The sequence below is a fragment of the Syngnathoides biaculeatus genome, chromosome 23 (genome assembly GCF_019802595.1).
Source record: "Syngnathoides biaculeatus isolate LvHL_M chromosome 23, ASM1980259v1, whole genome shotgun sequence".
Classification (NCBI taxonomy): domain Eukaryota; kingdom Metazoa; phylum Chordata; class Actinopteri; order Syngnathiformes; family Syngnathidae; genus Syngnathoides; species Syngnathoides biaculeatus.
Window position 1 is genome coordinate 9,985,655 of NC_084662.1, and position 17,910 is coordinate 10,003,564.

Consider the following 17,910-nt stretch of genomic DNA (forward strand, 5'->3'; position numbering starts at 1 on the left):
GCGTCTTCCCGCTACACTCCCATCTTACTTCTTTGACTCGATTTTTTTTTTCTATGCGCGCCACTGCAACAGGGGTCCATATTTAATTACAAGACAGAACAAATCCTGGCCTTCACTCCAGATTCTATGGATAATACCACGTCACGTTCAACGCCCATCAGTGGTCATTAATAGACATGCATGAGTCCCCTCCAAAATTAAATAAGCGCAGTAGGTTTAATGAGCCTCCATTCCCAGTTAGAATTAATGAGGTTTCACGCATGCAGGTTTATCGCCTGTTCGGGAAGTTGCATTATTATTTTTCCGACACTGGGTGGTGGAAAAGACTTAAAGCTTGCTTTGATACCATGCCGCAAAATCATAGAAAACAAACACACACACAAAAAGGTTGAATTACTTGTTGCCGGTCTACTTGTGACAGAAATGGCTCTTGAATTTTCCAAGGGAAGCTGAATGTTTTCATACAATAATTCAAATTTATTTGTGCAGGCCTTAACCATAAAGGTGTCAAAGAGCTTCACAGGCCCGCAGTTGAGAAAAAATGTACACATTAAATATTTTTGGTTTTATGGTGATTCATCACACTTTCTTGACGAAAATAAAATTTGAATTTCTCCCAAATCAATGTCACCCATTTATTTTGTATGAGTGTTTAAAATTGGACAAAATCTATTACTAGTCTATTACTATCCTGCCTGCCTGTTAACCCCCCAAATCTTGAGTTTTTCGGTTTTCATCAGTTTATAATTTCAAATTTGTCCCTACCAGCAATATGTATTGTGCGTGTGTGTGTATATATATATATATATATATATATATATATATTATATATATATATATAATATATATATATATATATATATAATATAACCATTAATGGACCTGCGTACACTTCACGGCACCCTGGTCCACACCTGTCTCGAATTTGCAAATATTTTGACACGTTAGTGACGTCACAACAAATTATACAAAAAGGCAATTTTTTAAAGTGTATGTCAAAGTTTGTTTATTCAAGCCATCTGACGAATGTTGCATTCATGGTGGGTCGTAAAACATTTTCTAAATTACTAATCCAAGGGTGACGTTAAAACTTGATAACGATTACACAAATTGCTTTCGAGGAGTGGAACCTTAACTTTGCATCATTACGGCAACTAAGTCCAAAGAGTGTTCTCACTTGGGCTTTCAGAAAGTGAAAGTGTGGCGAACGACCACCGCGGTGGTTCTTTAACGCGTCATGGCGACCGAGACTGACGTTTGACCCCCGTACAAAAGCACACACACAAAAAAAAAGTTTATAACATCACTTGACTTTGGCTACTAAACACGTGAACACGGTTCGGTTACTAAAAACGCGAGTGTTTTCCCTTAACTTTCGAAATGATAAGCGTTATCCAGCACTAGGCGGTTTCGTCTTGTTTCTGTATTCGTGGGGAGGGGGGAAACCGGAAAAAAAACAAGACTGACAACCTCAACGTGGGCTTTCAAAATAAAACCGCAGGCGTGTTCTTTGTGGAAGAAAATGATTGAAAATCAATATTTGCACATGAAATCGATTTACGTGTTAATTTATTCTTTTAAATATGAAATAATCGTGATTGCGTTTCAGGAAAGTTACATTTCAGCGCGTTGGTTAATTTTTAAATTGAAATCCTCGCGAGTGGAGCTAACCTCTGTAATGTCTTTCGCTGCTACTGCTAGTTCAGACGCTTCAGTGTTGGACAAACGCGGCTGTTTTGTGCTCCTACACGGGCGTTAAGGTTTTAACGTCGACATTGCTAAAAAGTAAAAGTTAAGTTTGAGCGGTAGTGTTCGGTGTTGGACGGAAATGGCTCGCGGCAGGCTTGGGAGAATGTTCGTGACTATTCATAAAGATGCTTTTGTAACATAACCAGTTGGCCTCCAGTCTAACATGAAGATCTTCATCACTGTATAAGAAGGTAATTCTTTTGAAAAATGCTATCTTTACACGACCTAGTACTTCAAATAACGCGTAATTTGGCAATATATTTAAAGTAAACCGTCGCTGTTAATGTAAACGTGTTACAATGTAGTCTCAGTTTACGAAGTTAATTCGTTCCGTAACCACTTTTCGCAGCCCGAAACGTTATGAAACTAACATAATATTTCTCTTTGAAGTGAATGGAAATGCAATGTATCCGTATCCGGACCCATTGTTGTCATACTTACCTTTTGCATTAAATTGTGTGGTTAAAAATAACACAGTTATGAAGAAATAAAACACTAAATAAACTTGATAACGTTTTTGTTTCTCATTAACTTTGAATTTGGGATTGAAAGACCTGAGGAGCTCTTTGAAGAAAATCTACTTGATAACGTTTTGGTTCTCATTAGCTTTGAACTACGGATTAAAAGACCAGTGAAGCTCTTTGAAGAAGAATCTTCTGTCATTATAACACGGAAATTCTGATTAAAATTAGGGCACAAATTCGACATCAGTAATGGTGTGTAATTTTGTGACCACTTGGCAGATATGAAATGTAACTGTGCACCGTTGACAGTATTTACATTTCATTTAGGTGTGAGACATTTTTACATGGAAAAAAATGTTTTTCCCCCCTACATGTTAGCACGTGCCAGTCGTCAAATCTGTCAACAATGGAGGTATCCCAGGTGACCCTGACTGTCAGAGGAGAAACGTGTCCAGGTTTGTTCATCCCGGCCGACGCAAGACAAACATCAAGTACAAATATGCTCAACCCTCGCTGATTCGTAAACTTCACTCACCTACTCGTGAAATTTTGTGTAAACCATAACACGACAAGCTCAAAGATGCACCAGTTCATGCCAGTCTCTACATTTGCAAAAAATATTCTCAAAATGTTATTTCTGTAGGGGATTGGGTAACATTAAGTGAAACGGCTCACATAAATTGGATCAATAATTGATTCCCAGGAAGGTGAAAATAGAGCATGATCTGTAATGAAGACACAAAAGGTCACACTTGATTGGAACGGTGACGTATTTTTGCCTACAAAAATGCGTCAAATTGGTCAGATGGCAATTTGAGACTTTCACATAAAACTCTTGATCTCAAGGTTCCACTGCATTAGTTTTGGAAATTATGAACATTTCAGAATCAGCTCTTTTGTCTTCTATTATGCCATAATGAATACAGCAGAATGTGTTTTTTTTTTAACGTATGACAATGTATTTTAAGTTTAAAATTGTAACTCCCACGTGTTCCTCAGGTGAGGTGATCGCCGTGGTTGGGAGCTGGGAGGCCCTGGGCAGCTGGAGCTACCAAAAAGCGTTGATCTTGGATGCTCTAAACGATGACGGGTTCGTGGATGCATGTTTTTGCCACCCTACAACCGTTCAAAAGAGCAATTTTTTTTTTTTAACCGCCATCCTGACTAAAATATCCCCATTTTTTCCATCAGGGACACATGGACAACAACGGTCTCCATTCCCAGGGGAGTCGAGGTCAAGTACCGCTACTTCAAAGGCTTCTTTCTGGATGCCAACGTGAGTTGTTGTACATTCACGCTCTGATCTCAATTATGAAATGTCTTCTGGAGTCGTCATCGGGTGTGAGTTGCAAAGGAGAGTTTGAATTTTGAAAATTGGACCACATTTTCAGGAAAATATGTTAGATGGTAGTGAAGTCTAAAAGCGCTTTTGCTGTCCAACCATAGAACAAGAAATGTAAAAATGGTCGTCTTTGGTCATTGTGAAGAGATTTGCCGTGTGATGTTAACAGAAGTTAACTTTTAATGTTTCATGTCATCTTTTTTGTTTTTATATATATGTATAAATAAGGTTGAGTAGACTTTTGTTTTGTCTGTTCCCTAATCGCTGGACCACAAGTCATCAGAGAGCAAGAAATTGATTTTATTTACATTTTATTTTTTCCTGTTATGCAGTGCATGATAGACAAAATTTTTTCTGGTGGGAAAAAAAAACAACTACCGTAATTTCCGTCCTACAGAGCGCATAAGCCTCACCCAGTATATTTGTAAAGGAAATACCATTTGGTACATACATAAGCCGCACCTGTGTAAAAGCTGCAAGTACTCACATTGAAACACAAAATTTTTACAAAGAAATATGGAACACAGAAAGAGTTTTCAAAGTTTTAATACATTAACTTAGCATAACATCGCAACAACACGGTAGCACGAACAGGGCTGATTAAAAAAAAAAAAAAAAAAAAAAAAACAGCAGAAGCACGCTAGCGCGGCGCTAACAGAGCCGGTTAAAAAACAAACATACCGGTAAAAGTTATTTCCTCGGCACATATGTTCCACTGGTGTCACTCTTATTTTTTCCGCTCAAGTGCCCCCTACTGGTGGTTAGAAAAAATGCACGCATTCGCTGCATCACCGCATAAACCGCAGGGTTGAAAACGTGTGGAAAAAAGTTGCGGCATATAGGCCGTAAATTACGGTATTTTCTCTGTTGCATATGTAAAAAATGCAAGCGAGAGCCTCTCCCCGTTCCTTCCCTGAAGCAAATACTTTGTGCCAACATGACTATTCACACATATTTTCTGTTCTGTCGCAAGGCCAAACGAAATCTAGCTGATGTCGCGTTTCCCCCTCGGAAGGTCCCAAGGACACTCTTGTTTTTCCCCTGTTGTGACTGCGAATGCATCTCTGAATCATAACGCGTAACGATGTTGTTAAATATTGACCTTCACCTTCCTGTGAATCCTTGTGAAAGATTACTGGTATCTAAATTTAATGATTGCTGAAGGTTAAAGGTGGCTACAAATATACTGTATGTCCATACTTTGCATCCATAAATAACCGGATAAGCTAATTCAGTGGTACCTTGTCATACGGGTCGAATTTTTAGAGGTAAGAGGTGTCATTCAGCTGATTAAAAAAAAAAAAAAATAATAATAATAATAATTCTCCTTCTCTTGTTTGATTTGCAGCAATCCAAACAATAATTTAGTTAAGTTCACAATACTTGGGAAAAAAAAGGTTCAATGTATTTATTGCCACTCAGTTTTTTTTTTTACATTTATTTATTGATATAATTTATCAGCCATTTTACTTCAAAACCAAAATTCTTTGTAAATACATTCTCTTTATACTATGCCTGCAGCTTTACAGATGTTGCATAATATGTCTTATCGTAACATAGCGCTAGCAGTCACATCAAATGTAATTAACGCTTCCTTGTCGTGTCTGCTATCTTTTTTTTTTTTTTTTTTTTTGAGGTGCGACGTATATTTAATTTCAAGTGAACTCAGCGACCCCTTGGGGAGGCTCGTATTTGCGACGTAATTTGTTTCCATTTCCTCTAACAAATCCCCCCTTTTCAGATATGCACCCCACCCTCGTCCGAAGGACTGATGGTCTGGTCCAGAGCTGACTCGAGGAGCAGACTGAAGCATTTTACTTATTCTGTGTCCATTAACACCTGTTAAAAAAAACAAAACAAAAACAAACGTTGTACTTGCAGACTGTGGGCGATCCTTGTCAGGTGATAGTCAATGCGTGGGAGAGCCATCATCATCCCCGCACCATGAGCCCCACAGGTATCAATTCCAACAGCTGCACCATGTGGTTGGCTCGGGAAAAGTGTCGATAAACTTCCTGTAAAGCTTTGAAAGAACGAGGGGAAGCAAGCTTCCCGTGCAGATTGTTCAGCACATGTTGCTTATGAAAGTGTTGAGCAAGGATACTTTCTGGAACGAGCTTTGTCACACAGTAAACGCTGCCATAGTTGCTTGCTGTCACACGCTTAATACCGCGTTGTGTTTGCTCACGCGGATCATGTTGGTTCTAGATAAGCCTGCTGCAAAAACACCTTTGTCATCTGATCCCATATTAGTGTTACATGATTATTGTTGCCTACAGATATTTTTTTTTGTATGACAATTTCTGGTGGTGTTTAGCTGTTGAAGAGACAAGGCAGCAAGTTCAGAGCATGTTGTTTAATTGTTGCTATTTAATGTTAAAGTGGTCAAGTAGCAACTATGAATGGGAGCTTCTTTGGATTTATTTATTTAAAAAAAAATAATTTTAATATATTTTTTTACTCTGCTTCTAATACTGTTTGCCTTCATTGCAGCATTTCACCTAAGTGTCAACGATGGACAATTTGGAATTCACAGTAAGTGTAATGGACCCCCACCCCCCACTCAAAAAAAACACAAAAAAAAAGATCCGAACTCAATAAATGCCTTATTGCAAAAATATCCCCATCCACCATTGAGGAAAAAAAGCTACTGTCATATTACTAAGTGTCTTTATGTTTTTATTTTGTAACATGAAAATTAAGCAGGCGGCGCGGTGATTCAGCTGGTAAAGCGTTGGCCTCACAGTTCTAAGGACCCGGGTTCGATCCCGGCCCCACCTGTGTGGAGTTTGCATGTTCTCCCTGTGCCTGCGTGGGTTTCCTCTGGGCACTCCAGTTTCCTCCCGCATCCCAAAAACATGCAACATTAATTGGACACTCTAAATTGCCCCTAAGTGTGATTGTGAGTGCAGCTGTTTGTCTCGATGTGCCCTGCGATTGGCTGGCAACCAGTTCAGGGTGTGTTCAGGTTCTCCTGCCCGTTGACAGCTGGGATAGGCTCCAGCACTCCCCACGAACCTTGTGAGGATAAGCGGCTCGGAAAATAGATGGATGGATGCAAATTAAGCTGCGTGAAGGTGACCAATCAGAGTAGATTTGTTTTGTCGTCGAGGATGTTGCTTGTGTGTGAATTGCAATGCTGCAGCTTTATAACAATACGGTGTGTTTTTTGTTATAACATCCAAACCTTTAAATACCACAGACCCGAAACCATCTGATAATCCTCACCGTCAGCGACCACATCAGACAATGTAGACAAACTTATTTCCTGTCCTCCGCCTCAGACGGGGCCAAGTGCGTCGACAGCGGCTGGCTCACGTGCCAGACGGAGATTCGCCTGCGTCTGCACTATTCCAAGACGTCTCCGGTGTCCATCACCAAGAAGAAATTCAAGAAGTCCCGCTTCAGGTAGGCTGAACCTCAACGCCCACCGTTTTGGGAGAAATTTTTGAGCCAAGAGTAAAACAAGAGCTGACTCGTCGTCGTCCATACAAAATGAGACACAAGCACGTTGAGCTCTTCTGTATCCGGTGAAAAAATGCTTCTTGTCTAATGAAACCATATACTGTAATTTCTCGAGTATAATGCGTCCTGAAGTATAATGCGCACCCCTAAAGTTGACTTCTACCCTACAATGCGCACCACTAATTTGGTGCTATCCGTATGCTCAAAATATTCGGAATTATCTATTTCTATTTTGCTAGGTTTTGTATTTTTTAATATTTGTAATTGTTTTGTTTTTCATAAAGTTATCATTAATACTGATCTTTGTGGAGGTCAGAGTTTTGAGAAATTACAGTCCCTGTATTCTTTGGTTTTTATCTGGAAAAAAATAGCAAAATGTGTGCTTGCATCCATGTTTCTTTTGTTTATTTAGGCCAGAACTGGCATAAATGTATTTTGCATCATGGCTTGAAATCTGCTTTCAATTTGTATTTTGAAAGGACAAGCAAAAGTTAACGACCGAATGAAATGCTAAATTGTAATATGGAATGCGCTTTGGCACCTTGATGAGGATTTTCCATTTGCTAGCTTGTTGGGTACCATTTCCAATGAGAACTGATCAGATGTTAAATATGCTAATATGCTAGCACCAAGGTATTTTTTTTTTTTTTGACAGTGGGCTTGTTGTAATTTCAGGGCTACGTATGTTTCACGACTGACAATCAATGCTAGCATACAATACATAACGTTCTAATGTAGCTTGATTTAAAAAAAAAAAAAAAAAAAAATTGCATCATTCACTCTAGTATGATAACGTTTCTGATTAGAATTTTAAAAATTAAAACTGGTATGCACCCTGACAATATTTCCAAGATTTCAACTTTAATCCAAAACTAGCAAGGATTTTGCATCATTTCAAATTGGGAATTGATGAGGCTAACTGTCCTTGCTAACATAAATCAATATGTCAACCTGAATATTGAACACAATTCCCTGTCGGGTCCAGTTGTGGATGAGACGTGACCATTTGCTCACTGGCCATCCGTCAGGATCAAACTAACGCTGGAGGGCATTGAGGAGGAGGACGAGGAGGACGAGGAGGGGGAGAACTCGCGCAACCTTTCCTCAGCGCACAAGGTGCCCACTACCCTGGAGATCAGCATGATCAGCCCCAAGTGCTACAAGTCCCGCCACTCGCAGCCCGAGTGCGGCTACGCCCTGGAGCCCTCGCAGTGGACCGAGTACAGCATCCACAGCATGGACCCCGACAACCTGGAGCTGACCTTTGAGTTCTTTGAGGCAAGAAGATCGCCCGGGTCGAGGTGACGATGACTTTGAAAGGCTTCCTCTAATTTAGCGGGACTTTCAGGAGGATCTGAGCGAGCACGTGGTCCAGGGCGACGTCCATCCAGGGCACGTGGGCACCGCCTGCCTCCTTTCGTCCACCTTCCTGGAGAGCGGCAGGGACCACGGCCTGGTCACGCTGCCCATCATGGCGCGCAACTCCCGGCAGACCATCGGCAAAGTGCGAGGTAAGGAATTCGGAACCGTGGAGAGCGAAGAGGAAGAAGCCCAATTGTCTGTTGTGGTGCAGTGGACTACTTAGTGATCAGGCCCATCCCTGGGCTGGAGTGCGACATGAGCGCCACCTTTGCCAAGTACTGGAAGAAAGGAAGGGTCCTCAACGTGGGCCACCGGGGAGCTGGGAGCACACAAGCCGCCAAGTAAGTGCGTTGAACCCCCCCGTGGTTCACCATTTGCAGTTTTTTTGTCAGCTGTTCACAAAAAAAACTGCTGTCACAACAATTTCATGCTATTTTGGAAAGTACAAAACAGCCTCGGTTCTCAAACGTCCCCGTTCTCCAACAAATCAGTTTTCAAATGAAAATTTCGAGATTTTTTTTTGCTTCTCTTTTCTAACGAAAATCGGTATTCGAACGCCCCCTACAAAACCTTGAAATATCATAATATCATATGATCCATGACGTGCGTTGTTATTGTGTGTAACGCAGCCTTTGTACGCAGACGTGGGAAATAATCGATTTGGTTTTCGAACAATACGGTTCACAATTTGGTTTTCAGCTTTTTTTTTTATTGTCCCGGTTTTCATACGTTTGGTTTGCACAAAAATGTGACATAATAAAAATAGATATTGACTGCTAAATAAGGGCCCAAAGAATTTATGAAACTGTTATTATGCTGTCAAGGTTTTATTTTGAAGGTCTGTTTTTTCAAAGGATGTTATTCCATCCATCCATTTTCTTAGCCGCTTGTCCTCACAAGGGTTGCACGGATGCTGGAGCCTCTCCCAGCTATCTTTGGGCAGGAGGCAGGGTACACCCTGAACTGGTCGCCAGCCAATCGCAGGGCACATCGAGACAAACAGCTGCACTCACAATCACACCTAGGGACAATTTAGAGTGTCCAAGTGTCCAATTAATGTTGCGTGTTTTTGGGATGTGGGAAGAAACCGGAGTGCCCGGGGAAAACCCACGCGGGCACGGGGAGAACACGCAAACTCCACACAGGCGGGGCCGGGATTGAACCGGAGACCTCGGAACTGTGAGGCCAACCCTTTACCAGCTGAGGCACCGTACCGACAACTTGCTGCGTTAAAGGGGCTTTTGACTATTTACCCTCACAGGTTGCTTATCACCTTCTCAACGTGCACTATTTGTGTTTTCCAGGCATCACAGAGTCCGAGAGAACACCATCGCCTCGTTCAAGAGTGCCGCAAAGCACGTATGTTAATCGATGGTGACGAAGCCAGCGCAACCTTTTGTGCAGTACACCATTTAAAAATACTTTTTGAACGAGCAGGGGGCCGCCTACGTGGAATTCGACGTCCACCTGTCCAAGGACGCCGTGCCCATCGTGTACCACGACCTCACGTGCTGCATCTCCACCAAAAAGAAGGTAACAGCCTCGGATTGAAGTTGCAATTCTAAAAGACGTCACAACATCTCGACAACGAGGGGTGACTGTTACAGTCGTGTGAAATTAGAGGAGAATGTCGAATGAGGAAAAATGACACCTCATCTTGGATATTTGCTCTCCCTTTTTGTAGAAAAATGATCATCAACTGGAGCTCATCGAGGTGCCGGTGAAAGATCTGACATTTGATCAGCTGCAGCTTCTGAAGGTAAACGCCAATTTTGCTAGATTTGTGACTTTATCACGTAGTTCTCAAGGTGTTTATTTGTGTATGTGTTTATTATTTACTCAGCTGGCTCATGTGACTGCCATGAAGGGAAGCGATCTCCGAGGTCTTTTTTTTTTTTCTTTTCAAAAGCTAATTTAATTCAATTAACAGTACGCATTTGACTGAGAAGTATTTTGTTTCAGACGTACTGGAGGATGAGGACGAGATCGATGAGCATCAGCCCTTCCCGTCGCTCTCGCAGGTGAGACAAGCATCAACCACTTCCTTTGCATACTTGGTTAATTCAAATCCTTCATCCTCCTCCCCGCTGCAGCTTTTCCAGGCACTTCCAGAACATGTGGGCTTCAACATCGAGCTCAAGTGGATCTGTCAGATGAAGGTGACGGATCTAAAAACTGAAAACACAACAGCTAAAATGGCGCACGAAGACTTAAGTTTTCAGCGTTTCTCCCGACAGGACGGGTCGTGGGAAAGCAACATGTCATCCTACTTCAATATGAACAAGTTCATAGACATCATTTTGTCCTGCGTTCTACGAGAAGGAGGCAGGCGACGGGTCGTCTTCTCTTGTTTCGACCCAGATGTCTGCTCCATGTAAGCTCACACAACCTACAGTGATGCCTTGGTTTTCGACCACAATCCCTTCCAGAAAACAGTTTGAGAAGTGGTTTGTTCGAAAACCGAATCGATGTTTACCATTACAATGAATGGAAAAAGAAATAATGGGTTCCGACCCTAAAAAAATGTGGCTTTTTAAGCATTTTTTTTAGCTTTTCATGATAATAAATTGCATATTAGAAATACATGTATAGTTTTAAATACTATATATAATAGAATAATTTAAGGAATATATTTATTTTTTGTTTAAAATGTATGCTTTAGTAGTAGGGTACGCTAGGCTAGGAGTACCAATTTTCGTTCAAAAATAAAAGCAGAAAATATCAAAATTTTGGTTTGAAAACGGGGACGTTCGAGAACCGAGGCTTTACTGTATTCTCAAGTGGTGTCAACTACTTAATTGGGTAAATACTAACTCAACAAATTTAGATGACCTAATCCAGGTAATTAGGACTCACTCTCGCCAATTAGGTTACACAAGTTAAAATAACGGAACTTAAAAGCTGGCATTTTAACAAATTCATCATAGGTTTCAGCAAATAGTTTATAACTAAATAGTCTGGAACAATATAATGTCACAGTCACGATGACGTCTGTTTATCCCTCAGGGTTCGCCGCAAGCAGAACAAGTACCCCATCCTTTTCCTGACGCAGGGCATCTCCGAGAAGTATCCAGAGCTGATGGACATCCGCTGTCAGACCACGGAAATCGCCATGAGCTTCGCTCAGAGTGAGGACATCCTGGTACGAACCCCCCCAACCACAAGCCTCCTTTTCCATAACAGAACAGCAATATTCCCGTGTTTGGCATCGGGCTCAAGAATGTCAACAAACGTGTCGTCCAGGGCATCAGCGCCCACACCGAGGAGTTGCTGACCAATGTGAGCCTCATTGGTGAGGCGCAGGGCAAAGGCCTGGTGGTCTTCTGCTGGGGTGATGACAACAACGAGCACGAGAACAGGAGGAAGCTGAGAGAGCAAGGCATTGATGGACTCATCTATGACCGGTAAAACAGATTTTATTTGTATTTGTTTTTTCAATCAATTTAATATCTGCTGACTTAAGACTGTGTACAATCTAGACTGGTCGCAGGACACATATTTTCGCTGATCGGCAGGAAGAAACAGGCATAGTTTTATGTAAACATTGTATCATTAATGTTCTTAAACTATTTAGAATAATACTTTAGGCCAGGGGTCTCAAACATGCGGCCCGCTGGCCATTTACAGCCCGCGAGATGATATTTTGCGGCCCCCACCTTAATATGAAAGTATAATGGCACCGCGGCCCTTGGGTTTTATATAGATGGCATGTTTACATTGTTGTGTGCGGAGCAGACCAATCACGGTGGGAGAGATGGCTATCAGGCGTGTGACATCGACCGGGCTTGACGCAAGCAATTTTCAATGAGAAAGTTACAGCAGCGTTGCCAAGGAGAGTTTTTTTTTTTAATTATTTTTTTTTTTATAGAGGTTATACACACAAGTTGTAAACACCAGCGTCCTTCATCTTATTGTGTGTTTGAGAAGACAGGATTGTTTTTAAATTTCTAATTTTAATTCCACATAAATTCACGTGCGCTGAGGCTGCGGCCCAGCCTCAGCCAGACTCCGCCTCCAGCCGCCCCAAGTTAAATTGAGTTGGAGACCCCTGCTTTAGATTGTTTATTAATTTGTAAAAATAACAGACCCACATGAGGACCCGTGCCATGATTATGAAGACTAAATTATTGTTTGCACTATCGCCTCCAACAGGTTTGGAGTAGAACAACATTGCGCGACATTTCACGGCAATATTCTATATGTGGACCATGAGATAACCAACGAGGAAGTCCAGATAGCTGACTTCGTGTGTATGCTATGGGTTGATGACATGAAGCCTAGCTTGCTAAAAATTTTGTTATCTTCATGACTGGTATTTTCGGATAAACATTAGATATATATGTCATTTATTTATTCAAATACGATACATGTAAACATGGCAGTAGCCTAAGCACTATCTATGGTCATCCTTGGTGGCACTGCGGAGACATCTTCTGTAGGGGGGAAAAAAAAAATCCCCTTCCCCGTTTACCGAAACGACGAGGCGGTGCTTTTAACTGGTTTGCAGAATGCAGAAGTATGTTGCGCAGATAGCGGATTTCTGAGAGATGTTTGGCTTTAGCGGCGGTCCTGCGCCATTCCAGTCGGTTTTGTATTCATTCAAGATTAGGTCAAAGAGCAGTGGTGAAAAGCTGCGTCCTCAGCAGGTTATGTTTGTTTCACTTCAAGTTTTCGCAACAGTGACTTCTCCACGTCCTCATTCTCGTCATAACAGACAAGAAAATCAAAACCTACGAGCGACCTCTCTGCATTCCTCCGCATCTAGAAGTTCAACATTTTCCAAAGGCTTTTGTGTTAACTCTTCTTTTTTTTTTTTTCTTCCACCACCAGAATTACAGACGTCTTCCTGCCAAATTCTGAGTCAAGTCCCTCAGATTGCTGTAAAGTCTCTCTGCCGTTCTAGCGGTTGGATGCGCATAACATTTAAAAGCAAGAGCTTCTTTCTTGACGATAACGCAAGACAGTTGACTCTTGATTTATGAATCCACAATAGTTGCATTGGGGGTAAACTGAAATGGTGGGTCAACTGCCTTGTCTTATCATTTCTTTTTGCCAAAGCATATGGACCCTGGCATGCCTTACTGATGGCTGGGTTGCTTCAAACGCGAATGAATGGCTTGCATGAGGCACTTGGTATCTTACATGCATTTTTTTCCACTAGAAAAGCCACCGGACACAAAATGGCCCTCAGCGGCCAAGCTTTGGACAACAACAGTGAATACTCTGTTCTCGAACGTCTCCGTTCTCGAACTGATTTTTTTTTTTTTGCTTCTTGATGGCGACGCCTACGGACAAGCCAAAAGACAAAGAAGTAGAAGTTTTCGCACGAAAATCGGTACTCGAACGCCTGCGACAAAAGCCGTAAACAACATAACGCGCGCGGCCCGACTAGCTGATCCACGACGCGCCTTGTTATTGTGAATTCGAACGCACCGCGAAAAAAAAACGGAAATAACGTAACGCGTGCGTCCCGACCAGCCGCTCCAGGACGCGCGTTGTTATTGTGTATAACGCAGCCTCTGTACGCAGAAGTGGCAAATATCGGTTCTCGAACCGCCCTTCTGGAACGGATTGCGGTCGAGAACCGAGGTTGTACTGTACGTGGATCTAATGAGTGAGCCAAGTTGAGAGTTCTGCCTTCACAGAGCGAACTTGAAAAAGCGCGATCGTGCACGTTCAAGAACAAACCCTCGGCTTTGATCTCTGCGGCGGTGTTAAAAATGATCGTCCTTAAAAGGATTACAGGCTCGCTTTACTTTAAAAGCTTAAAAGCTCAACAGCTTTCTGCCCGTACCATTTGGGATACTTACTGTAGCTGCTACACGATACTAAAGCGCACGCGCTTTAAGTGCATAATTAATTAACCCTTAGATGCACGACGGGCTGATGGAACAATCTGTGTGCGTGCGTGGGGATGGCATGTGTATGAACGTGTGTGTGTAACTTGTGAGCCGAAGTCGCTCACGGCTGGATGTGTGTGTGTAACGCGCTTCATTTTTTTGTCACGTTGGACTCGGAATTGGTGGCAAAGTAAATGGGTAAACAGACTTTGATTTGATAAGTTTTAGATTTCAAGTCTTCAGACAAATATTTTTGGATGGCTCACGCCCCAAGGGCTGAAGTGTCAGTGGAAGATGCTTGCCAGGTGAGAGACAAAAGTATTTGTCTGAACTCATGATATCTGAATATTATCATGGAAGAGGACACGGTGAGCACAATAGATCTGGGCTTGCAAACCACTTATCCATCTCGGAAACACTTCAATACTCTTGTCGTGCGTCTCACGACGATGCAGCATTGTCAAGGAGCCCGTTGGGGCTCAGAATAGAACCGACAACCTTCGGGTTGCGAAGACGACCGACCACGCTCGCTACCTGAGCCGTGCCGTCCCGCAGAAAGTACTAGTTCCCGGCTGTGATCATTGCAGACAGGTACATTGCATTTTCCAAATCGCCGTCTTTGTCGATCGGGCAGATCCGAGACTTGTTTTTCTTTCTTTGGGCCTCTCTGGTGCTTCCTTTTGTTTTGGCTTTTTTCACACCACACCTTCTCGTTGCCTCGGTTGCAATCGGCATTTGCAGTTGGGGGGAACCTCCACTTGCCTCCTCATTTCCGCTGTGGTCAAGTTCTTCGGGAGCCTTTTGCATAAGCGGCGTCGTGCATTGGTGATGCAACTCTTGTAAGCATTCGGCAGGCTGATGTCAAGAATGTTGTACCGCAGCATCGAAGGCCAGCGCTTTTTCTCCTGTTTGCATCTGTTGATGTGTCTACGTTTCCTTTTGTGTGGGTTTGGAATGCGGTGACCTGGATTTTTTTTTTTCTTTTGTAGCATCTTCATCCACCCCTTTGCTATGATGCGTCATGCTCATGAGCATAACGGCTTTTCCTTTCTTTCTGACAGCGATCGCCATTGTCTGGTTATCATTGAATTCTTGGACTTGTAACCCTTAAATAACGGAGGGAAATCTGGATTTTCCTGTCATAGAGTTCCCATAAGAATGATATTCATGCAATAATGAATGACACAAGCAGATCAACGTTGAGTAATGAATTTATGAATGATAAGAAAACTCACGTAATAGTCATGACTCACAAACCTCCGCACGCAGAACTTAATGTTAGCTAGCTCGCTGTTTTTAGCTAACTGTAAACTTGGCTACCGTAATTCCCGGCCTACAGAGCGCACCTGGTTATAAGCCTCATCCAATACATTTGTAAAGGAAATACCATTTGGTAGATACATACGCCACAGCTGTGTAAAAGCCGCAAGTGCCCACATTGAAACCAACATTGAAACACGAGATATTTACAAAGACGGTACACAGAGGGTTAACGCTAGCTCCGCCGCGCTAATGCTAGTGCCGTGCTAAAAAAAAAAAAAAACAGAACATACCGGTAAAAATCACTGAGACACTGCAGTAACACGCTAATAACAGGGCCAGACCGGTAAAAGTCACTTCCTCGGCACATATATTGCACCGGTCTCACTCTTACCTCTTCCGCTCAAGTGCCCCCTTGTGGCCGCATCGCCGCGTAAACCGCAGGGTTGAAACCGTGTGGGGAAAAAAGTTGCGGTTTGTAGGCCGGAAATTACGGCACACAAAAATGAGCGCATGAATACATTTTTGTATCATTCAAGTGCAAATTGCTAGCTTAATGAAAGTCAGACACTTGAGAATGCGCCAATATAAGTGTTTGTCGCATTACCATATTAAACAGTTTTTTTTTTTTGGGGGGGGGGTTCTCCAGGATCTGCGAGGACCAAGCAGAGCAGCCCAACATCTTCCAAGTGGAGGAGCAACACTCCTTGCGGGAGGTCATCACCGAGGAGACCCTCAAGAGTCCCGCCTGCTCCTGCTACTCCATACCGTGCTCCACGGTGCCGTGCGTGGCCAACAAGGAGCGGGCCTGCAGCGGTAGCGCCGAGTCCGACTCGGGCCTCAGCTCCTCGTAGCCCTCTCCGGTTCTCACGAAAGGGACTGAGCGTGTTTTGAGTTCACACTTTTCAAGCACCTCCGTCGACGCGCACAAAATGGCCACCGCACGTTTTGATTGTAGAGAAGACTTGTCTGTGTTTTGATATCAACCAGGGAAATTAATGTGTTAATATGCGACTAATGAGCATTATGCAGTGCCACCGTTGACTGCAGGAGTGATAGCAGACCCGTCCGTGACTATGCAGTTCAGAGAGATCACATAAAACTACATTGTTTTAGTTTAAGCCTTAAAATATCCCACTCACATGCGTTAAACATTTAAACATACTTCTAAAAACATTGTAAATTTATTCACAGGCACACAAAATTGAAAGAACTGAGCTGTACATCGGTCAAACTCAAGGCCCGGGGGCCAGATGCAGCCCGCCGTATCATTTTATGCGGCCCGCGGAAGCAAATCATGTTCATCAACTTTCAGAATTTTTTTACTAAAATCTGTACCAAAATTCCACATTGTCATAGTAATAAACGAGAATGGTGAGATATTTGTATCTTACCGTGACCAAATCATTTTTTCTACAGTAACGCGGAAAAACTGAATAAAAAATAAGTTTATTCGAGCATTAAAATACCCCTTCCCACACACTGAACTCACATTCTTAAACATAGAATAAGTGTATTTCAACATAAAACAGAAATTAACAGAAAAATGGGTGACATAAAAGGTGGATTACTGTAATGTTATAGTAGAGCAGGATGTGCCATTTTCTTGCGTTTATTTTGGGCATGTAGCCAATATTTTTGCCCAGCTTGTGTTAGCATTTCGGCTTTTTTATTTTGTAGTTAACTCATTTTTCTTTTTTTTTTTTGCGTTTGACAGATGATGGGGGGGGGGCTTTCCTGAATTTCAGAACTGCACATGATCATTTGGTGGCACTTGAAGCGTAAAAACCGCAACACGTCACTTTTTAAACTCGATACAATTTTAATGTAGTGGTGCTGGTGGGTTCCACTCCTTTTCTATTTTTCTATGATTTATTCCGTCTGGTCGTTTTAAGTTTCTTTTTGATTGATAGATATGCAGCCTTAAAGGTGGGGGATTCCTGTTACATTGTGTCTAGTTAACCACAACTTAGTACTTCATAGCATCCATATTTTATTGCATGGTGGTGTATATCACGCAATGTCATGTAAAGTGCTTGCATTCACACTGAATGAGTTGTTGCTGCAGGGAGTGAACAAGCGCAATCGATTCAATTAAATAAGCAGAACCTGTTTTTCTTCTCCTTTTCTTGTGTGTGTACGTGCTTACTTATTTCCAGCCCAAGAGCCAAGTTACACGAGTAAATATAGTTTGAATTACTATACATGTCGGGTAAAAATGTAATGTTTAGAAGGAGCTGTGCTGTATTCGGTAATTTAAATGAGTCAAAATGGCCGGAGACTAGGCAGACCGCGATATATATCAATTTTTTTTGTCTTATAAATGTGCGTTAATATTTTACATTTCATCTACTAACAAATGTGCACGGCACTGTCGAAAGTTTTAATCGTCTGGCGCCATCTGCTGGCAGGAATTGTCAGCTACTTA

At 42.2% G+C, this 17,910-nt stretch overlaps 1 protein-coding gene across 1 annotated transcript; it reads left to right on the forward strand.

Moving 5' to 3' along the window:
• The first annotated feature begins 1,042 nt into the window (after positions 1-1,042).
• On the forward strand, positions 1,043-17,594 carry gpcpd1 (glycerophosphocholine phosphodiesterase 1). Its single transcript, XM_061812234.1, has 20 exons — positions 1,043-1,940; positions 2,592-2,668; positions 3,213-3,303; positions 3,405-3,489; positions 5,437-5,512; positions 6,049-6,090; positions 6,840-6,963; positions 8,049-8,298; positions 8,369-8,531; positions 8,594-8,723; positions 9,687-9,741; positions 9,820-9,915; positions 10,067-10,141; positions 10,226-10,265; positions 10,345-10,403; positions 10,476-10,541; positions 10,620-10,756; positions 11,389-11,524; positions 11,626-11,786; positions 16,132-17,594. The coding sequence occupies exons 2-20, from the start codon at positions 2,620-2,622 to the stop codon at positions 16,334-16,336; spliced, it is 2,040 nt and encodes a 679-aa protein (XP_061668218.1). The 5' UTR covers positions 1,043-1,940; positions 2,592-2,619; the 3' UTR covers positions 16,337-17,594.
• Positions 17,595-17,910: the final 316 nt, after the last annotated feature.

Bases quoted from the DNA above. Each gene is read 5' to 3' on its own strand.
- gpcpd1 (XM_061812234.1), top strand. From the start codon at position 2,620: ATGGAGGTATCCCAGGTGACCCTGACTGTCAGAGGAGAAACGTGTCCA. The intron at 10,404-10,475 runs GTGAGACAAGCA...TCCCCGCTGCAG, and splicing joins CCTTCCCGTCGCTCTCGCAG to CTTTTCCAGGCACTTCCAGA. The intron at 10,542-10,619 runs GTGACGGATCTA...TTCTCCCGACAG, and splicing joins AGTGGATCTGTCAGATGAAG to GACGGGTCGTGGGAAAGCAA.